This window comes from Carcharhinus amblyrhynchos, chromosome 1 (genome assembly GCF_965287045.1).
Source record: "Carcharhinus amblyrhynchos chromosome 1, sCarAmb.v2.hapA, whole genome shotgun sequence".
NCBI classification, from domain to species: Eukaryota; Metazoa; Chordata; class Chondrichthyes; order Carcharhiniformes; family Carcharhinidae; genus Carcharhinus; species Carcharhinus amblyrhynchos.
This window is the reverse complement of record NC_137324.1, coordinates 137,212,295-137,238,531: the sequence shown is the minus strand read 5'-3', so window position 1 is coordinate 137,238,531 and position 26,237 is coordinate 137,212,295. Positions and strand designations below refer to the sequence as shown.

Genomic DNA, 26,237 nt, shown 5'->3' with positions numbered 1-26,237 from the left:
CCCCCGCTCCCCCTTAACGACAATCCCCTCGCCTAACTTCCGGTACGGAAGTAAACTACACTCACAAGCCCCGAGAACCGGAAGTACAGGAAAAAAGCGGTTTGCAATTCAAATCAGTCACTCACCACAGCCACAGCCACCAGGTTCAATGCTCCGGAGAACAATGAGATGGGTCCCCGGGTGAGTATCCGATTTATATCCCCCGCTCCCCCTTAACGACTATCCCCTCGCCTAACTTCCGGTACGGAAGTAAACTACACACAAGCCCCAAGAACCGGAAGTACAGGAAAAAAGCGGTTTGCAATTCAAATCAGTCACTCACCACAGCCACCAGGTTCAATGCTCCGGAGAACAATGAGACCATGAAAAGATGACCATGAAACCAGTGTCAACTGTTGTAAAATCCCATCTGGTTGACTAATGTCTTTAGGGAAGGAAATCCACTATCCTTACCTGGTCTGGCTTACATATGACTCCAGATCTAAAACAATGTGGTTGACTCTTAACTTGTCTCAAGGGCAATTAGGGATGGGCAATAAATGTTGGCCCAGCCAGTAAACCCATGTCCCAGGAACAAATTTTTAAAAAGTATGACGTACATTCAACAGCCCTGCATGCCATTACTTTATTGGAAAACTAAATGTATCAGAGATAAAACTTAAGATTGAAAACCTAATATTTCTAGTTCCTTATCTTAGATCCTTACCACAATAATTCCCTCCCATACTTATCTTAATTTCTCAGATTCTGCAATTTCTTTGCACCTCTCTCACTCCGGTGTTACTCTTTCTGCCTGTGCTGCCTTCAATCACCAGCATGTCACACTGCTCCTTATTTCAATTCACTCTTCTGTCATTTCCACATCTCCTGTTCTGATCGAACTTCCAATTCACCTGGAGTGTCAATGTTAAATAGAAATGCTGCCTGTTATTCGCCAGCGTTCACCACTAATACTGAATCCAGTTGTTGTTATTCCCAACCTCTCCCTACAAGCCCATTGCTTGTGAGGCACTCATGTTCCACGTGGATCTCTATTTACCCCATCTGAAGGCTGTTTGCCCATTACATAGAGGCGTCAGACCACCCCCGCTGTCCATACGAGCTTCACTTGTGCAAATCTCCCAACCCCGTGCTATGTCTCCCCTAACTATCTATGGGCTGCAGATGGTTCCAGTGACCATCACCATTCCTTCTACAGCCCAGTACAGAACTTGCGAAACCCAGGGACGTTGACTATAAAACAACTCTACACATCACACTATGCTTTCTTTCCTAAGTACACAGCTGTTGCCCCTCCCTGCAGCAACGGTAAGTACTTCATGCTTCTAATGATTGCTCTGGTTGTATGACCGCTACACTTCTGCACTCTCTCTTATCTCTGGTTTCTGGCTATGAGGTCCACATAGCCACTGAACAGCCTATTATCTGTGCCTTCTTTCCATTTGGCAGGAGCAAGAGGAATGTCTGCACAATATGATTCCTGTCTACAAATCCCTGAACAAAAACAGGAACCTTGATATTGTTCCCATTTCCAAAGAGGACTAAGGGCAACATGACCCTTCCAAACTACTACAGCCCCAGCTGGTGTGAACAACCCGAGTGCCATATTAACAAGCCCCCATTCCATATTCTGAAGTCTGCATGCATTCCCTTTCAGTTAATAATGTGGTATCTCTTTGATTATCTTGTCCATCAGCATTTCATGCTGGTTTGTCAGGGTCTAGCTTCCATCCCCTCAGTGTTCCCTCTGCCTTCCATTGTTCATCATCCACATCCCCCTTCTTGACATCCCAGCTACCATCATGCCCCCTCACCTTTCCCCCCTTACCTTTGCACAGCCCACCTTGTCTTTACCAACCCCTCCCCATATTTTACAACCAGAATCCAGAGTGAGGTCTGCACAAAACCCACAGTAGTGTGATCCAGACAGACAATGGTGTGTGGCACCGGGATCAGAAAACTCCTGCACTCCCCAGTTCTGGGTGCAGTACTGAACCGAATTGATGAGACAGGTGGGTTCACCATCTAGCAGCACTGTGCTGTCCATAAAGACGAGCTTGGCGTGCAGCTGGAGGGCACAAACCAGTCTATCCCAACAGAGTGGTGTTTAGCGCAGAAGTGGCCCAGCACTATGCAGGTAAACTACGTATGTTGCAATCAATATCTTGTGAGCTGAGGTCTGCCTTTTGCATGCCACACTTTTTAAAACAGGTTTGAGGTCAAAGTAATTTCTCAGTGGTGCTACACAAGATTGGAAGGCCTGACAAGATTCAAGCAAGCAACAGTTTTAATGAGATGCAAATGAGAATTTGAGAGATTTCAAACTGTTTTTACTCTGGCAGGTTTTTGCCTTTTCAACTCCAGCTGGATACTCTGCTCCCACCTGCCATCGAACTGCCACAGGCAGAATGGGAAAATTCTGCTCAGTGACTATAACCAAAGAGACCATTCACCTCCCCTTAATATTCACCTGCATTATCATTTCTCACTCTCCCATCATGAATATCCTGGAACTCACTACTGACCAGAAACTTAACTGGACCAGTCACATGAATGCTGTGGCCACAATAGGTCAGAGTTAGCAATTCAGAGGCTGCATATTCTGAGATGAGTAATTCACCTCCTGACTCCAGAGAGCTTTTCCATCATTTGCAAAACAAAATTCAAAAATGTGATGGAATACTTTTCACTTAGTGCTGATCCAAATCCACTCAAACTCCATATCACTCAGGACAAGTAGCCCACATGAATGTCATTCCATCCACAGCCTTACATTCACTCCACCACAAGCATAGTGTCTGCCATCTACAAGGCACACTGGATAAATTTCCACGGTTTATTCAACAGATCTTCTCAAACCTGCAACCTCTAACATTTAAAAAGACAAATGTAATAGATGCATGGGAACACTTCACCTGCAAGGTTTGCCCCAAGCCACACTAGTCCTTGAAATATATCGCCATTCTTTCATCAAAATTAGGTTAAAATCCTGGTACTTGCTACTGTAGGAGTTCCTTCACAACATGGATTGCAGTGGTTCAAAAGGACAGGTCATCACCACCTTCACAAGAGCACTTGGGAATGGGCAATAAAAACTGACCTGACAGTAACATCCTCATCTCATGGAATAAAATAATAGGTATTTCATATCCCTCCGCCCCCTTAATCCTGGACCATCTCCTCCCAACTATTCCCTAAACATCACTGTGAGGACTGTCCTTCTCACACTTATAGCATTTTCCATTAATATTCCCCATATCTTCAATATTCTGCTTTAAAATTGAGCCAAGAGTTGACCTAGCTGTGTCCATATATATTCATGTTACTAATTCAACTCTAGGTCTTGAATAGTTTGAAAAATTGACCTCTGGAGTTGGCTTTGAACTGCAAAGCCATCTTTTAAAATGCAAATCCAACCTACAAAATGGAAAATAGGGCTCAGAAGATGCAGAAGACATATGCTTGCAATCTTATAACAAAAAAAAAGAAATGCTAGAAAAGGAGTTATAGAACTATGACATTTAGCTCAGTCAAAGCCTTATCTGAATCAGGAAGGTTCCCTTGTTTCACCCCTGAGCTGTGCAGAATTAGTTGATCTCTGGGAGTTAGGAATTATTAAATCGGTTTAGTACTTCTCAGCAAGGAAAAACAAACAACCAGAGTAGGAAGGGGTCCTACTGTGGATTGCTCCCTTCTGACTCCTACTAGAAAATGCAGCCTATTTGATGAGGTCAAGATCAGATTTATTCACAACAATTGAAAGACCCATTGATAGTTACTATAAGCTTGCACAAGAAAAATGGCCATTTAGGTACAGCTTCCAATGCTCACAGAACTATACTTTAAATCCATCAATGCTTTGTTACAAAAGCTTTAAAAATTCTTGATGTGGGTAAAGTAACGGATAGTATTAGATGCCTTTCTTATAAAAACATATTCTCTTTCACAGTTAAAGGGCATACATTTCCTATAAAACAGCAAATTGAAAAGTTGTAGTCAAGGTCCAATTTATCACATTATAAAATGTGAATTACATGTAGCCCAGCTGAACAAACTGACATACAAACAAACCCTTAATATGAGCTATACAAACCAATAAACTAAATCACAAGTCCGACACTTATAATTCACAGATAAAACAGAATCAAGGTGTGAAATAAAGGTGTTTATTTTTCCCCCTATATAAGAAAAACAAAATGCAATTGAGATAGGAACGGATTGGTTTTGACATTTGCCAAATGCATAACTATTGTACAAGATTTAACAAATACAACTCAGTGGGCTGGTGGTCAATTCAGAGTGTATTGGCAGCTGGAGACCTCGCTTCAAATGCATATTAGAAAATCATGGATAGGGCAAATTTTCTGAAATGGTTTCCCACCAGATTTGTTAGGAAAATCAATCTCCTAGTCACAATTATATGCTATAATAAATACTAATTAAAACAATGTTTCCACAAAGTCCTGATAAATCCAGGGATTGCAAAATGGCAAAAACATTGTTGTAAAAACATAAAGAGAAGCTCTTTCATTGAAACGTTTCATACAATTTTTATTTCACATAATGACCATTTAGTCCATATGACAAAGTGATTAGTGAATTAAGGCTAGTCAGCTTCACAAATGAAACCAAATCACACTACAATGCATGTCCAGGGAATATTCTGGACAAATATACATGATTTTTAAGTGTGAACAAAGTAATGCTAGAGATTCTTCATTAAGGTGCTTATATATGGAAATCCCATTGATCCAACAAGGAATGTTCCTTTAAAACATTTTGGGTTACTAAAATTTGTCTGCACAAACATTATGCTCCCTTCAAAATATTAATCCATAACACTCAGATTTACAATATTTCATTTGGAGTGTTATTTATTCTTTTGTTGCAAATGCCTTCAAAAGGATATCTGCTGCCAGACCAGGAGTTATATCACCACTAATAACCTTATCCTCTAAACTGGGAATCTGATTCCTGACAGCTGGATGGTTGCAGAAGTACTCAGTAACATTATCTTTGATTATGTTCCACATCCACACTTTTTGTTGATTTTGTCTTTTCATTTGCAACTCACCACTTGCTAACAGTGAGGTATGGAATTCTGTTATTGTCTTCCAAAGTTCAGGAATCCCTTCCCCAGTTTTTGAAGAAATACGAAGAACCTAAAAAAGAAAGTAAGCACTGCCTTACAAAATGGATACTAAACTCCCCTTACAATTGGGTAATCTTGCAGATTCCCATAGATATGAAAATTGTAAGAACATAAAGAAAACTTTATGAAATAGCTTTCTGAAAATTAACAGCTGTTTGTGAATGACAGTTTAATTTGACATCAATATCTTAAATATAAGACCATAGTGTCTTCCAAATGCTATCAATTAACTGCTCACTAAATACCATGAGAACTGCAAATATAAATCTACACTATTATTTACATATATTGGTGGGGCTAGCATAGCAATGCTCCGTTTTACAATCATTTTACCATATATACAAATATTACTGATCTGTGGGACAAAAATGTGTTTTTCTATGCAACTTCTGTTCAGTTTCCTGTCCCCACACAGTGCCTTATATATTTCCTCACTTTTTTCTCTAAACCTTCTCTCTTTACCCCCTCTATGCATCAATCTACTCATTCAAGAGATCACATTCAAGTTAATATTAATGGAATTTAATGCAAATACTCTAAAGAGGAAGCTGGAGTCTAAAAAAAGGTGGATTTTCTTGTCGCACAGATCACCTCATTCAAGGGCTAAAGAAGGTAACAAAGTAATTGAGAATAAAAATGAGAAGACTGGAAAGAGTGGGGGGTAATCACCAGACAGTGAAGGGGTCTGGAAGAAAGAAGGGAAAGTGGTTGCCCCAAGAAGCATCAGAAGAATCTTACGGGGGATTTACCATGGGACACAACATACCGGATGGAACAATACGTAAGATTTATGCTGGTTATGGAAAGGATTGGGAAGAGAAACTGCATAATTTCACCAGCAATATAATACACGTGCCCACTACAAGCCTGGGAAGGCCCTTAAAATAAAACTACATCACCAGCCTCGTCCCAGAGAGCAGATACAGGGGAGTGATATTGCCTAGTATTTATGCATCAATTTACTAGATGGGTGGAAGCATTCTCCACTAGAGATTGCTCCGCTTTAACAAATCATTGAGGGGGGAACCAAGCACTGCCACTCAGAGGCAGGATCCAAGAATACATGAGAGAATTGAGTAAATGGCTATTTGTTTAAGAAAGAAATTAGAAACTGACAAACAGTGCAGGATTTGGAGACGAATCAGCAAGTTGAAAAGTCAAGAGTACCACAAGTGAACAACAGGGTGATGGTAAAGGTGGAACGGGAGTACAGTGGTATGCAACCACAGTGGCATGGCTGTACAAGATAATTATAACATGTAATACATGTGCATTTGTAGATACAAATGCAGGAAGCCGATGGAAGCATTATCCTCAGTTAAAAATGTACAAGGCCTTTAACAAACCTGACAACCATCCAACTGGTGAGGAGCAACATTAATGTTTTCACAGGTTCCTATTTACTCTGATTACTATCATGGAATTTTGTATATTCAGCTACCCACTTTAGGAACAGTGGATAAAGAAACCCAAAAATCTGAATATCGGATCAAATGACAGCCACCAGTCATCAGGCACAAGTAATCTTCTTGTCATAAGGAGGAACTGAGGTTTTGTGTCCCTAGAAAGGCCAGGGACGCCAATTCGAATCACTGACCCAGACTGTGGATAGTCTGAGAAAAGATGGTAACCTGATCCTATTGTGTTCCCATAGAGTGGTGATTCAAGAACGAAGTAAAGGGAGCAGTCTGTCCATAACATCCGCCGAGATGGAATTCAGAGCTAAAAAAGACTCAAGAAGGCAATTTAGGTATTAAAAGGAAATACGATTCAAATTCTGGGCCTGTAGAGATATTTATGCAATGTCACAGAACCTGGCCTTGAGGGCCAGTATTGTCAAGAACTATGTAAACATGTAATAGATAAAATTCGATTGCAGAGGTGTTAGCAACTTAATACCATGAGGATATCAAAAACATATCCAATATCTAAACATGGCACAGCCTCCCCAGTTGGATTAGTTAGGATTGGGAAAGCTAAAACTTTACTACATGATGTGACAATGGTTTCTCTTGGAGTAACTGAAAAGTTGAGTTTATCAATAATATTACATTCAATATGTCACAATCATCCTAATGTCATTAGATTGGCAGGAGTCCAACTGCAGAGTAACAGTGATAATTATACTTACAGAATTCCTCCTAAATCATGGATATGAATAAAAGTAACGTACTGGGCAATATTGAGGGATTGCTGGAGAGTGCGGACTCAGTAGTTAATTCAGTACAACTGGCTTGAGTTGTATGGCTATCCCTCTTGGAAGCAAGTTGGAAAAAGGACACAGTAGAGTATGCACTCATCAACATAGACCTACAGAGCAAGGCTTCCATTGAGGCCTTGTTCATTGTGGCTGGGAACTTCAATTAGGCCAAGCTCTAGAGCGTTCAACTAAGATATCACCAATACTGTTCCACCAGAGGCCCAAACATCCTAGACCACCGCTACACAAATATCAAATGCGCCCACAGTCCAAAAATATGTGGGTTAGGTTGACTGGCTATGCTAAACTGACCCAAGCATTAGGGGTATTAGCAGGGGTTATGGGAACAGAGCCTGGGTGGGTTTGTGTTTGGTTCAGATTTGATGGATCGAATGTCCTCCTTCTGCACTATGGGATTCTATAATTCTACCACCCGCCCACACTTTGGTGAACAAGACCACAAGGCTGCGCTCCTGGTTTACGTGCAATACTGAAACTGGAGAATCCGTCAAAAAAAGTAATGCAATGTTGATCTGAGGAATCGAATGATCTCCTATGGGGCTGCATAGACTCAGTAGACTGGTCAAGATTTTAAAGCTCTGCAGCCAACCTGAATGAGTATGCCACTACAGTAACTGACTTCATTAGTGTGTAGAAGACTGTGTGCCAAAGAAGCAAATATGCACATTTCCCAACCGGAAACCACGAATGAACAGGGATATTCACTACTTGCTGAAATCTGGGTCTAAGGCGTCCAAGTCAGGCAACACTGAACTATATAAGAAAGCCAGATGTGATCCAAGGAGATCCATCAAAGATGCCAAAAGACATCTTTGTCCCAGATTAGCAACACGGACCCCTGTCGTCTATGGCAAGGTCTGCAAGACATAACAGGCTACAAGAGGAAGGAATGTAAAATCACCAGCACCAACGTACCCTTCCTGATGAGCTCAGTGCATTTTATGCCTATTTTGAACAAGAGGTCAGCAAGAGCATGCCCTTCATCCCGAAAGCCTAGGATGAACATGTATCTGAGGTCACCACTGCAGACGTCAGAGCAGTCTTTTCGAAGGACAACCCACAGAAAGCAACCGGTCCAGATGGGGTATGTGGACAAGCGCTCAGATCCTTCACAGACCAGCTGGCGGGGGTATTCGCAGACATCTTCAATCTCTCTCCACAACAATCTGAAGTCCCTATCTACTTCAAGAAGACGACCATCATCCTGATACCAAGGAAAGCCAAGCAGCATGCCTTAATGGCTATCGTCCAGTAGCTCCAGCATCCATCATTATGAAGTGCTTTGAGAGGTTAGTCACGGCACGCATCAATTCCAGCCTTCCAGATTGCCTGGATCCAGCACAGTTCGCAACAGGACCACAGCAAATGCCATCACCCTGGCCCTGCACTCAACCCTGGAACACCTACTCAAACTCCTATTTATTGACTACAGTTCAGCCTTCAACATCATTATTTCTAGGAAACTCATTTCCAAACTGCGTAGCCTGGGACTCGGCTCCTCCTTCTGGTGCTGGATCCTCAACTTCCTAACCCACAGGCCGCAATCAATAAGGATAGCCAACAACACCACCTCCACTATCACCAGTGCCCCTCAACGCTGTGTCCTTAACCCCGTAATATACTCATTATACCCCCATGACTGTGTTACAAAATTTCTCTCCAACTTGATTTTCAAGTTTGCTGTGACATTACCATGGTGGGTTGGATCTCAAACAATGATGGGACAGAATACAGTAGAGAGATAGAGAATCTGGTGAACTGGTGCGACGACAACAATCTCTCCCCCAATGTCAACAAAACAAAGGAGATAGCCATCGACTTCAGGAAGCATAGTGGAGAACATGCCTCTGTCTACATCAATGGGGACAAAGTGGAAATGGTCGAGAGCTTCAAGTTTTTAAGTGTCCACATCACCAACAACCTGTCCTGGGCACCCCCACGTGCCAATACCATAGTTAAGAAAGTCCACCAATGCCTCTTCTTTCTCAGACGACTAAGGATATTTGGCATGTCTGCTAAAACACTCACCAATCTTTACAGATGCACCATAGAAAGCATTCTTTCTGGTTATATCAGAGCTTGGTATGGCTCCTGCTCTGTCCAAGAATGCAAAAAACCACAAAGGGTCGTGAATGAAGCCCAGTCCGTTACAGCCTCCCACCCACTGACACTGTCTATACTTCCCACTGCCTCAGAAAAGAAGCCAGCATAATTAAGGACCCCATGCACCCCGGGCAAACTCTCTTCCACCTTCTTCCGTTGGGAAAAAGATACAAAATTCTCAGGACACGCACCAACCGGCTCAAAACAGCCTATTCCCTGCTCCCATCAGGCCTTTGAATGGACCTACTTCACATTAGATTGATCCTTCTCTGCACCCTAGCTATGACTGTGACACTACATTCTGCAATCTCTCCTTTCCTTCTCTATGTACGGTATGCTTTGTCTGTATAGCTCACAAGAAACAATACTTTTCACTGTATACTAACACATGTGACAATAATAAATCAAATGAGATGCTCCTGAAAACAATCATGCAATTGAATAGATAATTAAGACCACTGAGGCAAAAATCAAAAGGCAGGCAAGTGATAATCTCACCAGAAATCTGACAGATGAGGTTAGGTCTGACACTGAAGTTTTGAGATTTGGAACCACCACTCGATTTTTTTTCTCCTTTGCACAAGATGAATTTTAACATTCACTGAGGCAGACATGAATTAGTGGTAACTCAACCAGGAGGACATCCAGTGAAGGGGGTTGGGTTCACAAGTTGGGTCTCAAGGACATATGACCCATGAGACGAGCCTGACATATGTGAGACAGAACACTTAAGAATCAGAGCACTACTCGGTGTGTGCTTGTCAGATCCTCAAGCATCTAGGGAACATCAGAAAGATAATCAGCGAATCTTACCATTGAAGAAGGCATTTCAAGTGGTGCAGGTGGGTCCCATGCAGAGGTGAATAATCACCTCAGAAACAGAGATAATCTCTGGAGGTTTACTTTGTGAAAGTAATCACAGTTTTTGTCTGCAAGTAACAGACTCATTAACTATGAAGAGTTCCATTTGTCCAGAAAAACGATGGGATAATTGTTCGGTGCCTGATGGGATGACTCATTGTACACTGACGAGACACTGGGAAAAGTGGTCTGACAGGATTGTGAGAGGCTATGGAAATCATCCATGAATGTGTCAGGCACCCCAAAATATCTGTACCTTATGAATGACAGAACGTTAATCAATAACAAAATGGATTGTGGTAACTTCTATACCTTGATTGGTAATACACTAGTTACTTGTAATTAAATTTGGAACTATAACTGCTAGTGTATTCTTGACTCTGGACTCTGGCTAGTTACTGGCACTGACCTGTGACTTTCCACCATCCTCGCTATATAGCTTGCATTAAAAGAGCTGTTTAAGAGAGCTGTGACTTGGTCTGGTCACTTGAAAGGGAAGGTTGTGAAGGGTAAAGGCTGAACATCAAAGCCCGCAACAAGATGCAAAAAAAAAACAATCTTTAGCTCTGGGGAAGGCTGCTCAAGTAGGGTTGGCGAAAGCTCACCCACTGAAAGTAGAGTAATGCCAGTACATTGTGTACTGGAAGTACTCGAAGTATGCTGCCATTTGGTGATGCATTTTTATATTACACAGGCCTGACTATCATGCTGATGAAACTATAGCTCCAAATTAATAGCAGTTAAAGCACAGGTTTCTTTTACCTTAAAACTGTTACAGGGTTGTTACAGGGTGGCAGGCGAAAGGCAGGGAATTATAGGCCGGTTAGTTTAACGTCTGTTGTAGGTAAAATGTTAGAATCCGTGATCAAGGAGAAAATAGTGAGGCATCTTGAGGAGAACTGTTTGATAGAGCAGACGCAGCACTGTTTCGTTAAGGGGAAGTCGTGTCTGATGAATTTATTGGAATTCTATGAGGATGTGTCAAGGGCGGTGGATAGAGGAGAGCTGGTGGATGTGGTATTTCTTGATTTTCAGAAGGCATTTGATAAGGTGCCGCACAAGAGGTTATTACAGAAGGTCAGGGGGCATGGAGTTGGGGGTAGGGTGTTAGCGTGGATAGAGGATTGGCTGTCAAATAGGAGGCAGAGAGTGGGGGTCAATGGGTGCTATTCGGATTGGCGGTTGGTGACTAGTGGAGTGCCCCAAGGGTCGGTGCTGGGGCCTCAGCTATTTACCATTTATATAGATGATCTGGAGGAGTGTATGGTGTCGAAATTTGCTGATGACACCAAGATTGGTGGAATGGCAAAGTGTGCGGAGGGTATGGAGAGTCTGCAGAAGGATCTAGATAGGCTGGGCGAATGGGCCAGGAACTGGCAAATGGAATTTAATGTTGGCAAATGTGAGGTTGTCCACTTTGGTAGGAATAATGGTAGGAAGGACTATTACTTACATGGCGAAAAACTGCAGCATGCGACGGTGCAGAGGGACCTCGGGGTCCTTGTGCATGAGTCGCAAAAACCCAGCCTGCAGGTGGTCAGGAAGGCTAATGGGATGCTGGCCTTCATAGCAAGGGGGATCAAATATAAAAGTAGGGAGGTCTTGCTGCAGCTGTATAGGGCACTGGTGAGGCCGCAGCTGGAGTACTGTGTGCAGTTTTGGTCGCCGTACTTACGCAAGGATATTTTGGCCTTGGAGGGAGTGCAGAGGAGGTTTACTAGGCTAATACCGAAGTTGAGGGGGTTGGACTATGAGGAGAGGCTGAATAAACTAGGCTTGTACTCGTTAGAGTTTAGAAGAATGAGGGGAGATCTCATTGAGACGTATAAGATGATGAATGGGATGGATAGGATAGAGGTGGAGAGGCTCTTCCCGCTCAGAAAGGACAGTAGAACGAGAGGGCACAGCCTCAAGATAAAGGGGGGGTGGTTTAGAACGGAGTTGAGGAGGAACTTCTTCACTCAAAGGGTGGTGAATCTCTGGAATTCTCTGCCTGTTGAAGTGGTGGAGGCTGCCTCGCTAAATATTTTTAAGACGCGGGTTGATAGGTTTTTGATAGGCAAGGGGATTAAGGGTTATGGGGAGAGGGCGGGAATGTGGAACTGAGACACGACAGATCAGCCATGATCTTATTGAATGGTGGGGCAGGCTCGAGGGGCTAGATGGCCTACTCCTGCTCCTATTTCTTATGTTTCTCAGTAGAAGCTGTTAAAACTATTCAGATGCTCATCCTCTGGACACCCGATGGAATATACATAAGCCTGTACCTGGTCTTCTGTGCTAATTCTGAAAGTATCTGTTTTTCTAGAAGGCTATCCATAAAGATCTGAAGAGTGCCCCACAGACACAGGACCAGCCAACCTTCAGCATCTGAACAAATACTTGATGTGGGAGCCACTGAGGAAGTAGTGGTTTCGTTAACAAGATATCTATTTTAACAACTTCTTCCTAACCTCTTTCTTTCACTTAATGACGAACAGGTGCCACATTTTGCTTCAATGTACTGTACTGTTTTGCAATTTCCATATACATGTTCCCTTTCACTATATTTAGTGGATTTCAAGATATGGCTTCTGGGACAAAGAAGAAACATGAAGCAGCCCCATCACAAGCATCTGTCAAGGGCTTTAAACGTCAAAAAGGTACCAAATATCCATAATGGCAACATTAGATACAGCAGTCAGAGGTGAGCATCTAAATGAAGCATCAAGTGGCTAAGAAGCAGCCAGTGCAGATGAACAATAAGAGGAAAAGAAGATGGATAGCTGCTGGGAATTCTGAGCTGATGTTTACTGACTGAACTGATTAATCAACAGGAACACTTCATAAAATCTTCAATGTCCCTTGCTTGGAATAGTGGAGAACCTGCACAAGCACCATTCCAGCATGCGTGCAGAATAATGCCCTTGCAGAACACTGGAGAGGGAATGAAAACTTCAAAGTAACCTGCAGAAAGGCATAAGGAGTGAGAACTTGGGGCAGATACAGTTTTGCACATCCACTGTATCCACCACTATTAATATCTGGACTCCAATTTGAAGGAGGTTCAAGATACAGGGGGAATTGCTTGTTGGAACTTTAATGGCAGTTTTCCATTAGTAGCAGAAAGGATCCATCTCTACACAGATGAGATTATCTGCAGGGGCAGCTGACTTAGGCAGTAAATGATGGAGAAGGTGATGAATCATTAATGCTTCTCATAGAATTGTAGAAGGGATAGTCAGAGTAAGTCGGTATCAATTGTTGGGATTATCGGCAGGATCAAAAAGGGGAATTGTCAAGGCAAGTCACCAGACCCCCAATGAGGCCTAGCAGCTTCTGACCACACCTCTCTTACACTGTGAAAATCTTGATTTGTAAAAGTCCATCGCAGTGGTGGTTATGGATAATCACTAGAAGACAACCTCACTGCAGATGCACAGATGAAGGCAAATTTCTTCAGACACGCCAAAACAGTACAATATGGGGTTACACTGGGTAAAAATCAACATACCTTTCCCCCTTCCACCAGAAAGCCTCATCTTTTAACTAGCAGCATCAATTGAATGCCGTGTAGAGTTCCCAAGATCAACTTGCAAATTTAGACAGTGCCAGTTTCAACTAGAGCTGCTTTAAACATGCACTTGCTGAACAAGGAGATGTTGGGCGGAGATTAGAAATAGGAGGGGAGAGGTCACCCTGTTGGGAGTCTTTTATAGACCTCCTAAAAGTTCAAGAGAGGTTGAGGAAAGGATTGCGGAGACGATCCTGGTTAGGAGTGAAAGTAATAGGGTAATTGTTATGGGGGATTTTAACTTTACTAATATTGATTGGAATTGTTATAGCTCTAGCTCGTTAGAGGGGTCAGTTTTTGTACAAAGCGTGCAGGGAGGTTTTTTGACTCAGTATGTAGATAGGCCAACTAGAGGTGAGGCTATATTGGATTTGGTGCTGGGAAATGAGCCAGACCAGGTGCTAGACTTGGAAGTTGGTGTGCATTTTGGTGATAGTGACCACAATTCGGTTACGTTCACCTTAGTGATGGAAAGGGATAGGAATGAACCTCGGGCTAGTGGTTTTAGCTGGGGGAAGGGTAATTATGAGGCTATTAGGAGAGAATTAGGAAGCATAGGTTGGACTAGGAGATTACAGGGACTGGGAACGTCTGAAATGTGGAGTTTTTTCAAGGAGCAGCTACTGCGAGTCCGTGATAGGTATGTCCCTGTCAGGCAAGGAGGAGTTGGTAGGGCTGGGGACCGTGGTGCACCAAAAAAGTTTTTTCGTTGGTTAAGAGGAAAAAGGAGGCTTATGTTCGGATGAGACATGAGAGCTCGGGTAGTGCACTAGAAAACTTTAGATTGGCTAGGAGGGAGTTGAAGAGTGAGCTAAGAAGGGCTAAAAGAGGACATGAGAAGACTTTGGCTGATAGGATTAAGGAGAATCCTAAGGCGTTCTATAGGTATGTTAAGAACAGAAGGTTGGTTAGGGCAAGATTAGGACCAGTTATAGACAGCAGAGGGAAGTTATGTGTGGAACCGGAGGAGATTGGAGAGGCATTGAACCAATATTTCTCTTCGGTGTTCACGCAAGGGGACATGGATATAGCTGAGGAGGACACTGGATTGCAGGGGAGTAGAATTGACAGTGTTGCAGTTGATAAGGAGGATGTGCTAGATATTCTGGAGGGTCTGAAAATAGATAAGTCCCCTGGTCCGGATGGGATTTACCCCAGGATTCTCTGGGAGGCAAGAGAAGTGATTGCAGAGCCTCTGGCTCTGATCTTCAGGTCGTCGTTGGCCTCTGGTATAGTACCGGAAGATTGGAGGTTAGCGAATGTTGTCCCATTGTTTAAGAAGGGGAACAGAGACTTCCCCGGGAATTATAGACCGGTGAGTCTCACTTCTGTTGTGGGCAAGGTTTTAGAAAAAATTATTCGGGATAGGATTTATAGTTATTTGGAGAGTAAAGAATTGATTGGAGATAGTCAGCATGGTTTTGTGGTGGGTAGGTCGTGCCTTACTAACCTTATTGAGTTTTTTGAGAAAGTGACCAAAGAGGTGGATCGGGGTAAGGCAGTGGACGTGGTGTATATGGATTTTAGTAAGGCGTTTGATAAGGTTCACCATGGTAGGCTTCTGCAGAAAATGCAGATGTATGGGATTAGGGGTGATCTAGGGAATTGGATCAGGAATTGGCTAGCGGATAGGAGACAGAGGGTGGTGGTTGATGGTAAATATTCATCATGGAGTTCGGTTTCGAGTGGTGTGCCTCAGGGATCTGTTTTGGGGCCACTGCTGTTTGTAATTTTTATTAATGATCTGGATGAGGGTATAGTTGGGTGGATTAGTAAGTTTGCTGATGACACCAAAGTCGGAGGTGTGGTAGATAGTGATGAAGGGTGTCATAGTTTGCAGGAAGACTTAGACAGGTTGCAGAGCTGGGCCGAGAGGTGGCGGATGGAGTTTAATGCGGAGAAGTGTGAGGTAATTCACTTTGGTAGGAATAACAGATGTGTCGAGTATAGGGCTAACGGGAGGACTTTGAATAGTGTGGAGGAGCAGAGGGATCTAGGTGTGTGTGTACATAGATCCCTGAAAGTTGGGAGTCAAGTAGATAAGGTTGTTAAGAAGGCATACGGTGTCTTGGTGTTTATTGGTAGGGGGGTTGAATTTAGGAGTCGCAGCGTCATGTTGCAACTGTACACAACTCTGGTGCGGCCGCACTTGGAGTACTGTGTGCAGTTCTGGTCCCCACATTACAGGAAGGATGTGGAGGCTTTGGAGAGGGTGCAGAGGAGGTTTACCAAGATGTTGCCTGGTATGGAGGGGAGGCCCTATGAGGAGAGGCTGAGGGATTTGGGGTTGTTTTCGCTGGAAAGAAGGCGGCTAAGAGGGGATCTTATTGAAACATATAAGATGATTAGAGGTTTAGATAGGGTGGATAGTGATAGCCTTTTTCCTCTGATGGAGAAATCTAGCACGAGGGGGCATGGCTTTAAATTAAGGGGTGGTAGTTATAGGACGGATGTCAGGGGTAGGTTCTTTACCCAGAGGGTGGTGAGGGATTGGAATGCCCTGCCTGCTGCAGTTGTAAATGCGCCTAGTTTGGGGGCGTTTAAGAGATCCGTGGATAGGTTTATGGACGAGAAGGGATTGGTTTAGGTTAGTGGGTCATTGTTTTGTAACTGGTCGGCGCAACATCGTGGGCCGAAGGGGCTGTTCTGCGCTGTAATGTTCTATGTTCTATTACAAAGAGTGACAGGGAATTCACTGGGGGAGTATTATGTTAGTGGTTCTAATCAGATTTTGTACAAATTTGGAATGTGGCATTAGAAAATACAACTTTTTAATACCATGGAATCAGTTTAATCTTGGACTTCTAGATCTAATGCTGGGGGGAGCTATACAATAAATGGCAGAAGAGACTCACGGATGGTATGTTGCCTCCCGGGTGCAAGAGTCCATGATGTCTTGGACCGTGTTTTCAAGATCCTTAAGTGGAAGGAGGATCAGTCGCAGGTCATGGTGCACATTGGTATCAACGATGTAGGCAGAAGGAGGGATGGGGATTTAAAACAGGAATTTAGGCAGCTAGGCTGGAAGCTGAAAGTTAGGACAAAGCATGTTGTCATCTCTGGTTTGTTGCTGGTGCCACATGCTAGCAAGTTGAGGAACAGGGAGAGAGTGCAGACTAACATGAGGCTGCAGGGATGGTGTAGGAGAGGGGGTTTCATTTACTTGGATAATTGGAGCACATTCTGGAGAAGGTGGGACCTGTACAAACAGGACAGTTTGCACCTGAACCAGAGGGGCACTAATATCCTGGGAGGGAAATTTGCATCTGTTCTTCGGTGGGGTCTAAACTAATTTGTCAGGGGGATGGGAAAATGAGATGTAGTCCAAAAGCCAGTGTTGAGGGTCGCGAGGTACTGAGGAAGGTACCAAGGTCGCAGGAGTGTACAGGCAGACAGGATGGGGGTTGTTGGTAGTGTATCTACTTAATGCAAGGAGCATCAGGAATAAGGTAGGTGAACTTGGAGCATGGATTGGTACTTGGGACTATGATGTTGTGGCCATTACGGAGACATGGTTAGAACAGGGACAGGAATGGTTGTTGGCAGTTCTGAGGTATAGATGTTTCAGTAAGAGTAGGGAAGGTGGTAAAAGAGGTGGAGGAGTAGCATTGCTAATCAAGGATAGTTTAACGGCTACTGAAAGGCATTTCAAGGGTGATCTGCCCACTGAGGTAATATGGGCTGAAGTTAGAAATAGGAAAGGATCAGTCACGTTGTTAGGAGTTTTCTATAGGCCCCCAAATAGTAATAGACACGTGGAGGAGGAAACGGCAAAGCAGATTATGGATTGGTATGGAGGTTACAGTGTAGTTATCATGGGTGACTTTAACTTTCCAAATATTGATTGGAACCTTTATAGGTCGAATAGCTCAGATGGGACACTTTTTGTACAGCGTGTGCAGGAGAGTTTCCTGACACAATATGTGGGTAAGCCGACAAAAGGTGGGGCCACACTGGACTTGGTACTGGGTAATGAACTGGGCCAAGTGTTAGATTTCTTTGTGGGAGAGCACTTTGGAGATAGTGACTACAATTCGGTGTCCTTCATTATTGCAATGGAGAGATATAGGGTCACATGACAAAGCAAGGTTTATAATTGGGACGGGGTAATTATGATGCAATAAGGCAAGAATTAGGGAGCATAAGATGGGAACAGAAACTGTCAGGTATGGGCACAAACAAAAAGTGGAGCTTTTTCAAGAAAGAAATACTGCATGTTCTTGAGAGGTATGTTCCTGGCAGGCAGGGAGAAAATGGCCGAGTAAGGGAATCATGGTTCACAAACAAGGTTGAAAGTTTTGTTAAGAGGAAAAAGGAAGCTTATGTAAGGATGAAGAAACAAGGTTCAGTTGGGTCGCTTGAGTGTTACAAGGTGTCAAGGAATGAGTTAAAGAAAGAGCTTAGGAGAGCTAGGAGGGGCCATGACAAGTCCTTGGCAGGTCGGATAAAAGAAAACCCCAAGGCTTTTTACTCTTGTGCGAGAAATAAAAGAATGACCACGGTGAGGTTAGAGCCAGTCAAGCATAGTAGTGGAAACTTGTGCATGGAGTCAGAAGAGATAGGTGAGGTGTTCAATGAATACTTTTCTACAGTGTTCATTAAGGAGAGGGGCCATGTTTTTGAGGATGAGTGCTTCATACAGGCTGATAGGATGGAGGAGGTAGATGTTCTGAGGGAAGATGTATTAGCAATTTTGAAAAACCTGAGGGTGGATAAGTCCCCTGGGCCAGATGGAATACATCCCAGGATACTTTGGGAGGCAAGGGATGAGATTGAGGAGTCTTTAGCTTTGAACTTTGGGTCCTCACTGTCCACGGGGATAGTGCCAGAGGACTGCAGAGTGGCAAATGTTGTTCCTCTCTTCAAGAAAGGAAATAGGGATGACCCTGGTAATTATAGGCCAGTTAGTCTTATTCAGTGGTCAGTAAGTTAATGGAAAGGGTCCTGAGAGATAGGATTTATGACCATTTGGAAAGATGCAGTTTAATTCAGGATAGTCAGCACAGTTTCGTGAGGGGTAAGTCCTGCCTCACAAATTTGATTGAATTCTTTGAAGAGGTAACTAAGTGTGTGGACGAAGGTAGAGCAGTTAATGTCGTATACATGGATTTTAGTAAAGTGTTTGATAAGGTTCCCCATGGTCGGCTGATGAAGATAAGGATGCGTGGGGTAGAAGGAAATTTGGCCGATTGGATAAGTAACTGGTTGTCTCATGGATGATGTGGGAATGCCGGCGTTGGACTGGCGTAAACACAGTAAAAAGTCTGACGACACCAGGTTTTAGTCCAACCGATTTACTTGATAATACTCACAAGCTTTCGAGGGGACTGCCTCTTCATCAGGTGAATGGAGAGTTCTGGCCTCAGACAGAGCATGTGCTTTATATGCTCTGTCTGAGGCCAGGACTCTCCATTCACCTGACGAAGAGGCAGTCCCCTTGAAAGCTTGTGAGTATTATCAAATAAATCGGTTGGACTAAAACCTGGTGTTGTCAAACTTTTTACTGTGTCTCATGGATGACAGAAGGTGGTGATGGAAGGAAAATTTTCATACTGAAGACCAGTTACCAGCGATGTACCACAGAGGTCAGTGCTGGGTCCTCTGCTTTTTGTGATATTTATCAATGACTTGGAAGAGGGGGCTGAAGGGTGGGTTAGTAAATTTGCTGACGACATCAAGATTAGTGGAGTAGTGGATGAGGTAGAGGGCTCTTGCAGGCTGCAAAGAGACATTGACAGGATGCAGAGCTAGGCAGAAAAGTGGCAGATGGAGTTTAATCCTGATAAGTGAGAGGTGATTCATTTTAGTAGGACAAACTTGAATGCGGATTACAGGGTCAATAGCAGGGTTCTAAGGAATGTGGAGGAACAGAGAGATCTTGGGGTTCATATCCACAGATCTCCGAAGGTTGCCACTTAAGTGGATAGAGCCATGAAGAAGGCTTATAGTATGTTAGCGTTTATTAACAGGTGGTTTGAGTTTAAGAGCCATGGGGTTATGCTGCAACTGTACCGGACATTGGTGAGACCACATTTGGAATATTGTGTTCAGCTCTGGTCACCTCATTATATGAAGGATGTGAAAGCATTGGAGAGAATGCAGAGGAGACTTACCAGGATGCTGCCTGGTTTGGAGGGTAGGTCTTATGAGGAAAGGCTGAGGGAGCTGGGGCTTTTCTCTTTAGAGCTGAGAAGGATGAGAGGCAACTTAGAGGTTTATAAGATGATGAGGGGGATAGGTAGAGTGGACGTGCGGAGACCATTTCCTCGGTTGGATGTAGCTGGATGGGCATAACTATAAAGTTCATGGTGGGAGATATAGGAGGGATGTCTGAGGTCAATTCTTCACTCAGAGTGGTTGGGGTGTGGAATAGACTGCCCGCTGTAATAGTGGAGTCGGACACTTTAGAAACTTTCAAGCGGTTATTGGATAGGCACATGGAGCACTCCTGAATTATAGGGAGGGGATAGCTTGATCTTGGGGTTGGACATAGCTCAGCATAACATTGGGGGCTGAAGGGCCTGTACTATGCTGTAATGTCTATGTTCTATTTAACCATCAGGAGTATAGACACACAGACGGATCTGGGTGTGCAAGTCCACAGATCCTTAAAGATGGCAGCACAGGTGGTGAAGGTGGCATATGGCATGCTTGCCTTTATTGGACAGGGCACAGAGTATAAAAATTGGCATGTGATGTTGCAGTTATATAGAACATTATATAGAAAACTGCGTCCAGTTCTGGTCGCCACACTACCGGAAGGACATGGAGGCTTTAGAGAGAGTGCAGAAAAGGTTTACCAAGATGTTGCCTGGTATGGAGGGTATTAGCTGAGGTGAGATTGAGTAAACTAGGGTTGCTCTCCCTGGAAAGACGGAGGTTGAGAGGCGATCTAATAGAAGTTTATAGAAGTATGAAGGGCATTAATGGGGTGAATAGTTGGAAGCTTTCTCCCAGGTCAGCATTGACAAACACAAAGGATCACAAGTTCAAGGTAAGGGGGGGTGCAAGGTTCAATATGGATATGCAAGGGACATATTTTACACAGAGGGTGGTGGGGGCCTGGAATGCACTACCAAGCAAGGTTGTTGAGGCAGACACGCTAGGATCATTTAAGATTTATTTAGACAGCCATATGAACAGACTGGGCTTAGAGGGATACAAACGGATGGTCTAGTTAGGAACACATGATCGGTGCAGGCTTGGAAGACTGAAGGGCCTGTTCCTGTGCTGTATTGTTCTTTGTTCTCTGCCTAACTGAATGGTATCCCTGCAAGTGCAGAACACGAGCCAGTTTTCAAGTCCAAAATATGGAATAGATTCAATTTCCTAACAGGTGATATGGTTCAGTAGAACAGGCATCCAAAATTGAAAATTTTAGAGTGTGTCCCAATCTATTAAAAAAAATTCAGACTCTGCATTTGCAGGTATTTTGATGGAACATGCTAGAATATGATTTACATGTAGCAAACATTTTTGGCTACGAATCATTTATCAGCTTGGATTGGGAGAAATTGACAAGCTATTCAACCAGAGGCCTCACACCTGAACACGTTTAGAAATTTATCTATAAGCCATGTATGTTTCATTCTTTGTAGAACATACTTACTTGATATTCACACATAGGTACTTCATGAACTGCAACTATTAATATGAATGTTGTCTGATTTTCCTCTCCCCTACTCTGGCATGGACATTAATAATAGGGTGGAATTTTCTGAAAAACATTCTAAGTGTCGAATGGACAAGAAACAGGAGGTTTTCTCGCCGTTTTTCTCTTTGAACTAAGCAATGGGAATTTATGGCATTCTGTGCAACACAGAAGCCCTAATGAGAATCTCACCAGTAAGGGGGAGGGTGGAGCCTCAGCTTGTGTACATTGAATTTTTGCCAGCAAAACAGGGCCAGCAAGATCGCGAGAGGCAAGAAACTGCACGAACCCAACTTTTTGCCTTTTACCCCATCTTATTGGCTCACCACGCCAATTGACTGGCAAGATTACACCCATAGTGTTCCTCAGCTAACTTAAGAGTGAACGGAACTTCCCTGTACATTTTTTAAGCAGTCTGCCTAGCATTTAAGAATGTAAAGCACAGAATCCTTAAAGTTTAAGTAAAATGTCGCTTTTAGTAAGGAACCACCAACTAAAGAAAGTTAAATATGTATACGGTAGCTGCTAGTTCATGGCATAAACATTCTGTATTTCTGCCAATAAAAATATTAATGTTAAAGTGGGACAAAAGCATAGTTTATATTTAGTATATACAACCTTTGGTTTCCAACTCTTTGATTGACTGCGAAGCAACCTTAGTGCACTTGTGTATTCAACTTGTATCTTTCTTGCAGGAACAATGAGGTCACCATCAGATTTTGTTATAACAACTAAATCTGCCATTTCTATTATACCGCGTTTAATACCCTAAGGGAAACAAAATATAATGAATTACATTGATATAATGAACTTTCCTACCAAAGTTTTTAAAGTCCACTCCTTTTCAACCTTCACTAAGTTTCTATGCTAAACTTTTGAAGCAACGTGCTAGAATATGATCTACATGTAGTATACATTCTTGGCCATTAATCATTTCTCCGCTTGGATGAGGGCAAGTTACTCAACCAAGAAATCTCTCAACTGAACTTGAGCAGAACAAGTTTAGAAATTTAAAATTTATTAGCCTTGAATGCTTCATACTTTGTAGAACATATTTACTTGATATTCACACATTTATATTTTTGGAATTGCAACTATTAATGTGAATGCTACCTGATTAGCCTCTCCCCAACTCTGGCATTAACTTTAATATTCCTCATCACATCAGTTGAGATCAGCTAACTTAAGAGTGAATGGAACTTCCTTGTACACTTTTCAAGTCTTCTTGCAAGCTTGCATTAGTCGGTTTAAATTCCAACTTGGCAGAAAAGCCATTATTTAATGACATGCAACCAAGCAACAGTGGAGGATTTCTGAGGTTTGACACATTAATGTACAAACTTTCATGAGATTCTCAATATTTTTCTTCTTGCCCTGCTACACCTCATTTTCACAATGTATGTTTCAGAAGGACATGTGATGCTCTTGGCTATTGTTCCATTGTTGTCATCAGCACTGCTGTGTCATTGCCTGAGGTATAATTCTATTGGGCAAGGTTGATTCTGCCACCATAAACACACATTACCCCGCAACACTTTCAAATCCCAAACAATCTGCCATTTTTCCAATGATAATGCAACAGGTTGACCATTAATAAAGTGCTGAGGCTTCAGTTAAAGGTACCATTTTAAAATGCAAACTTCCTAATCATAACAAGTTATTTGACCCAATTATTGTGAATGGCACACATTTTTGGAAAATTTCTCAGAGTCCCTATTACAGATCAACTTAATTTCCAATTATTTTATATGGGGTATATTGGATAACATATATTACTATAACTGAGGGGGAAAGAGCTGGTTCATCACATTCCCACTTTATAAATAGGAACCACCTAAACACATTAATGATGCATTCTGATGAAAACTGTCAAACACAATCTCTCATGTTTAGCAATGCTGACCTGGTGGGGGGGGGGGGGTGGATTTTGTTTACAAACTGCCTCCAAAATGCAAATACTGCCACATTTCAGAAGAATTGTCCACATAACATTTTCCAATTTGGTGCAGAAATCTTTTCTGGCAACAAAATTTAAACTGACAATTTAAAAGTTTCCTTTGCATTAATAGCATCCTAGTACAGAATCAATTTAACAATCAAAGTAAAATATGCACAATTATGACTTTTAACTGTTAGATTACAACAATAAGGATAATTCTGATCCATTATATAACTGTACAAGACTATGGTATAATACAGCTAGACTTGCATTAAAAATGCATCAAAATAATTTTAAAAACAACTCAACATAAAAATACCAACAAATTTCTAAATGACTCACACCAACTAGGATACTACAGGTTTAGTAGTAGACTAAAATGAAGTCTTTGCATATACTGAAGAAAGCAGGGCTGAGCATACATAGGATCCCTCATGAATTTTATGACCTCCAGCACCAGTTCTTCTTAAATGTTGTGAGTGTTCCAGCCATTACCGCCCTTTTAGGCAGAGAGGGAATTTAGGCAGTGAGGCAATGGGCAATTTCCACCATGTCTAAGTGAAAAAGTTTTTCCTCAAATTACCTCTAAGTCTTCTGCCCTAAATCTTCTTACCTTAAATCTATGCCCCATGGTTATAGGCTCTCTACTAAAGGGAACAAGTTCTTTCCTATCTAACCTCTTTATGTCCTTCATAATTTTGCACACCAGGCAACATCCTGTTGAGTTCTCTTCTGCACCCTCTCTAGTGCAATCACAACTTTCCTAGTGTGGCAGTCAGAACGGCACATAGTACTCTAGCTGTGGTCTAACCAGCATTTTAGACAGCTCCATCATGTCCCTACTGTTATATTCTATGCCTCAGCTAATAAAGGTAAATATCCCAAATGCCTTCTTAATCACTTTATCTACCTGTCCTGCTCCCTTTACAGATCTGTGGACTTGCACCCTAAGGTCCCGCTGGTCGCCTGCACTTTCTAGCATCCTACTGCTCACTATATATTCCCTTGCCTTGTTTGTCCTCTCAAAATGCATAATCTCTCATTTTAAATTCCACTTAAGGCAGGGAATTATAAGCCAGTTAGTTTAACGTCTGTTGTAGGTAAAATGCTAGAATCCGTGATCAAGGAGAAAACAGCGAGGCATCTTGAGGAGAATTTTTTGATAGAGCAGACGCAGCATGGTTTCGTTAAGGGGAAGTCGTGTCTGATGAATTTATTGGAGTTCCATGAGGATGTGTCTAGGGCGGTGGATAGAGGAGAGCCAGTAGATATGGTGTTTCTTGATTTTCAGAAGGCGTTTGATAAGGTGCTGCACAAGAGGTTATTACAGAAGGTCAGGGGGCATGGAGTTGGGGGTAGGGTGTTAGCGTGGATAGGGGATTGGCTGTCAAATTGGAGGCAGAGAGTGGGGGTCAATGGATGCTATTTGGATTGGTGGTTGGTGACTAGTGGAGTGCCCCAGGGATCGGTGCTGGGGCCTCAGCTATTTACCATTTATATAGATGATCTGGAGGAGGGAACCGAGTGTATGGTGTCGAAATTTGCTGATGACACCAAGATTGGTGGAACGGTAAATTGTGCGGAGGGTGTGGAGAGTCTGCAGAAGGATCTAGAAAGGCTGGGCGAATGGGCCAGGAACTGGCAAATGGAATTTAATGTTAGCAAGTGTGAAGTTGTCCACTTTGGTAGGAATAATGGTAGGAAGGACTATTACTTACATGGCGAAAAACTGCAGCATACAATGGTGCAGAGGGACCTCGGGGTCCTTGTGCATGAGTCGCAAAAACCCAGCCTGCAGATGCAGCAGGTGGTCAGGAAGGCAAATGGGATGCTGGCCTTCATAGCAAGGGGGATTGAATATAAAAGTAGGAAGGTCTTGCTGCAACTGTACAGGGCACCGGTGAGGCCGCAGCTGGAGTACTGTGTGCAGTTTTGGTCGCTGCACTTACGCAAGGATATTTTGGCCTTGGAGGGTGTGCAGAGGAGGTTTACTAGGCTGATACCGGAGTTGAGGGGGTTGAACTATGAGGAGAGGCTGAATAAACTAGGCTTGTACTCGCTATAGTTTAGAAGAATGAGGGGAGATCTCACTGAGACATATAAGATGATGAATGGGATGGATAAGATAGAGGTGGAGAGGCTCTTCCCGCTCAGAAAGGGCAGTAGGACTAGAGGGCACAACCTCAAGATGGGGGGGGGCAGTTTAGAATGGAGTTGAGGAGGAACTTCTTCACTCAAAGGGTGGTGAATCTCTGGAATTCTCTGCCCGTTGAAGTGGTGGAGGCTGCCTTGCTAAATATATTTAAGATGCGGGTAGGTAGGTTTTTGATAGGCAAGGGGATTAAGGGTTATGGGGAGAGGGCGGGAAAGTGGAACTGAGCCACTTCAGATCAGCCATGATCTTATTGAATGGCAGGGCAGGCTCGAAGGGCTAGATGGCCTACTCCTGCTCCTATTTCTTATGTTCTTATGTCCTTATTTGCCATTGTTCTGTCCATCTGACTAACCCAGCTATATTGTTCTGTAATCTAAAGATTTCTTCCTCGTTATTTACCACATCATCAATTTTTGTGAAAACTGCTTCACTGGAACTCCCTTCCTAGCAGCACCATGGATGCTCCTACAGCACACAGACTGGTCCAAGATGACAGCTCACTACTACGTTCTCATGAGTATTTACGGGTGGGCTATGGATGTGTTCACACCTCATGAGTAAATGCAAGAAAAAAATACTTATGATAAGTTACCTAATCTTAG

The 26,237-nt window shown here is 43.0% G+C and overlaps 1 protein-coding gene across 2 annotated transcripts in view; it reads right to left on the bottom strand.

Moving 5' to 3' along the window:
• Nucleotides 1–4,144: 4,144 nt before the first annotated feature.
• mmaa (metabolism of cobalamin associated A) overlaps nt 4,145–26,237 on the bottom strand; it is a 53,516-nt gene continuing 31,423 nt past the window's right edge. Inside the window, exons 5-6 of one of the 2 annotated variants that reach the window (XM_080193282.1) lie at nt 22,160–22,309; nt 4,145–5,162 (exon numbers count right to left, since the gene is read on the bottom strand). In XM_080193282.1, the coding sequence (XP_080049408.1) occupies nt 4,875–5,162; nt 22,160–22,309 (438 nt within the window). In that variant the 3' untranslated portion in view covers nt 4,145–4,874. The remainder of the gene's footprint in view (nt 5,163–22,159; nt 22,310–26,237) is intronic. The other variant, XM_080193290.1, reaches the window with a different exon arrangement.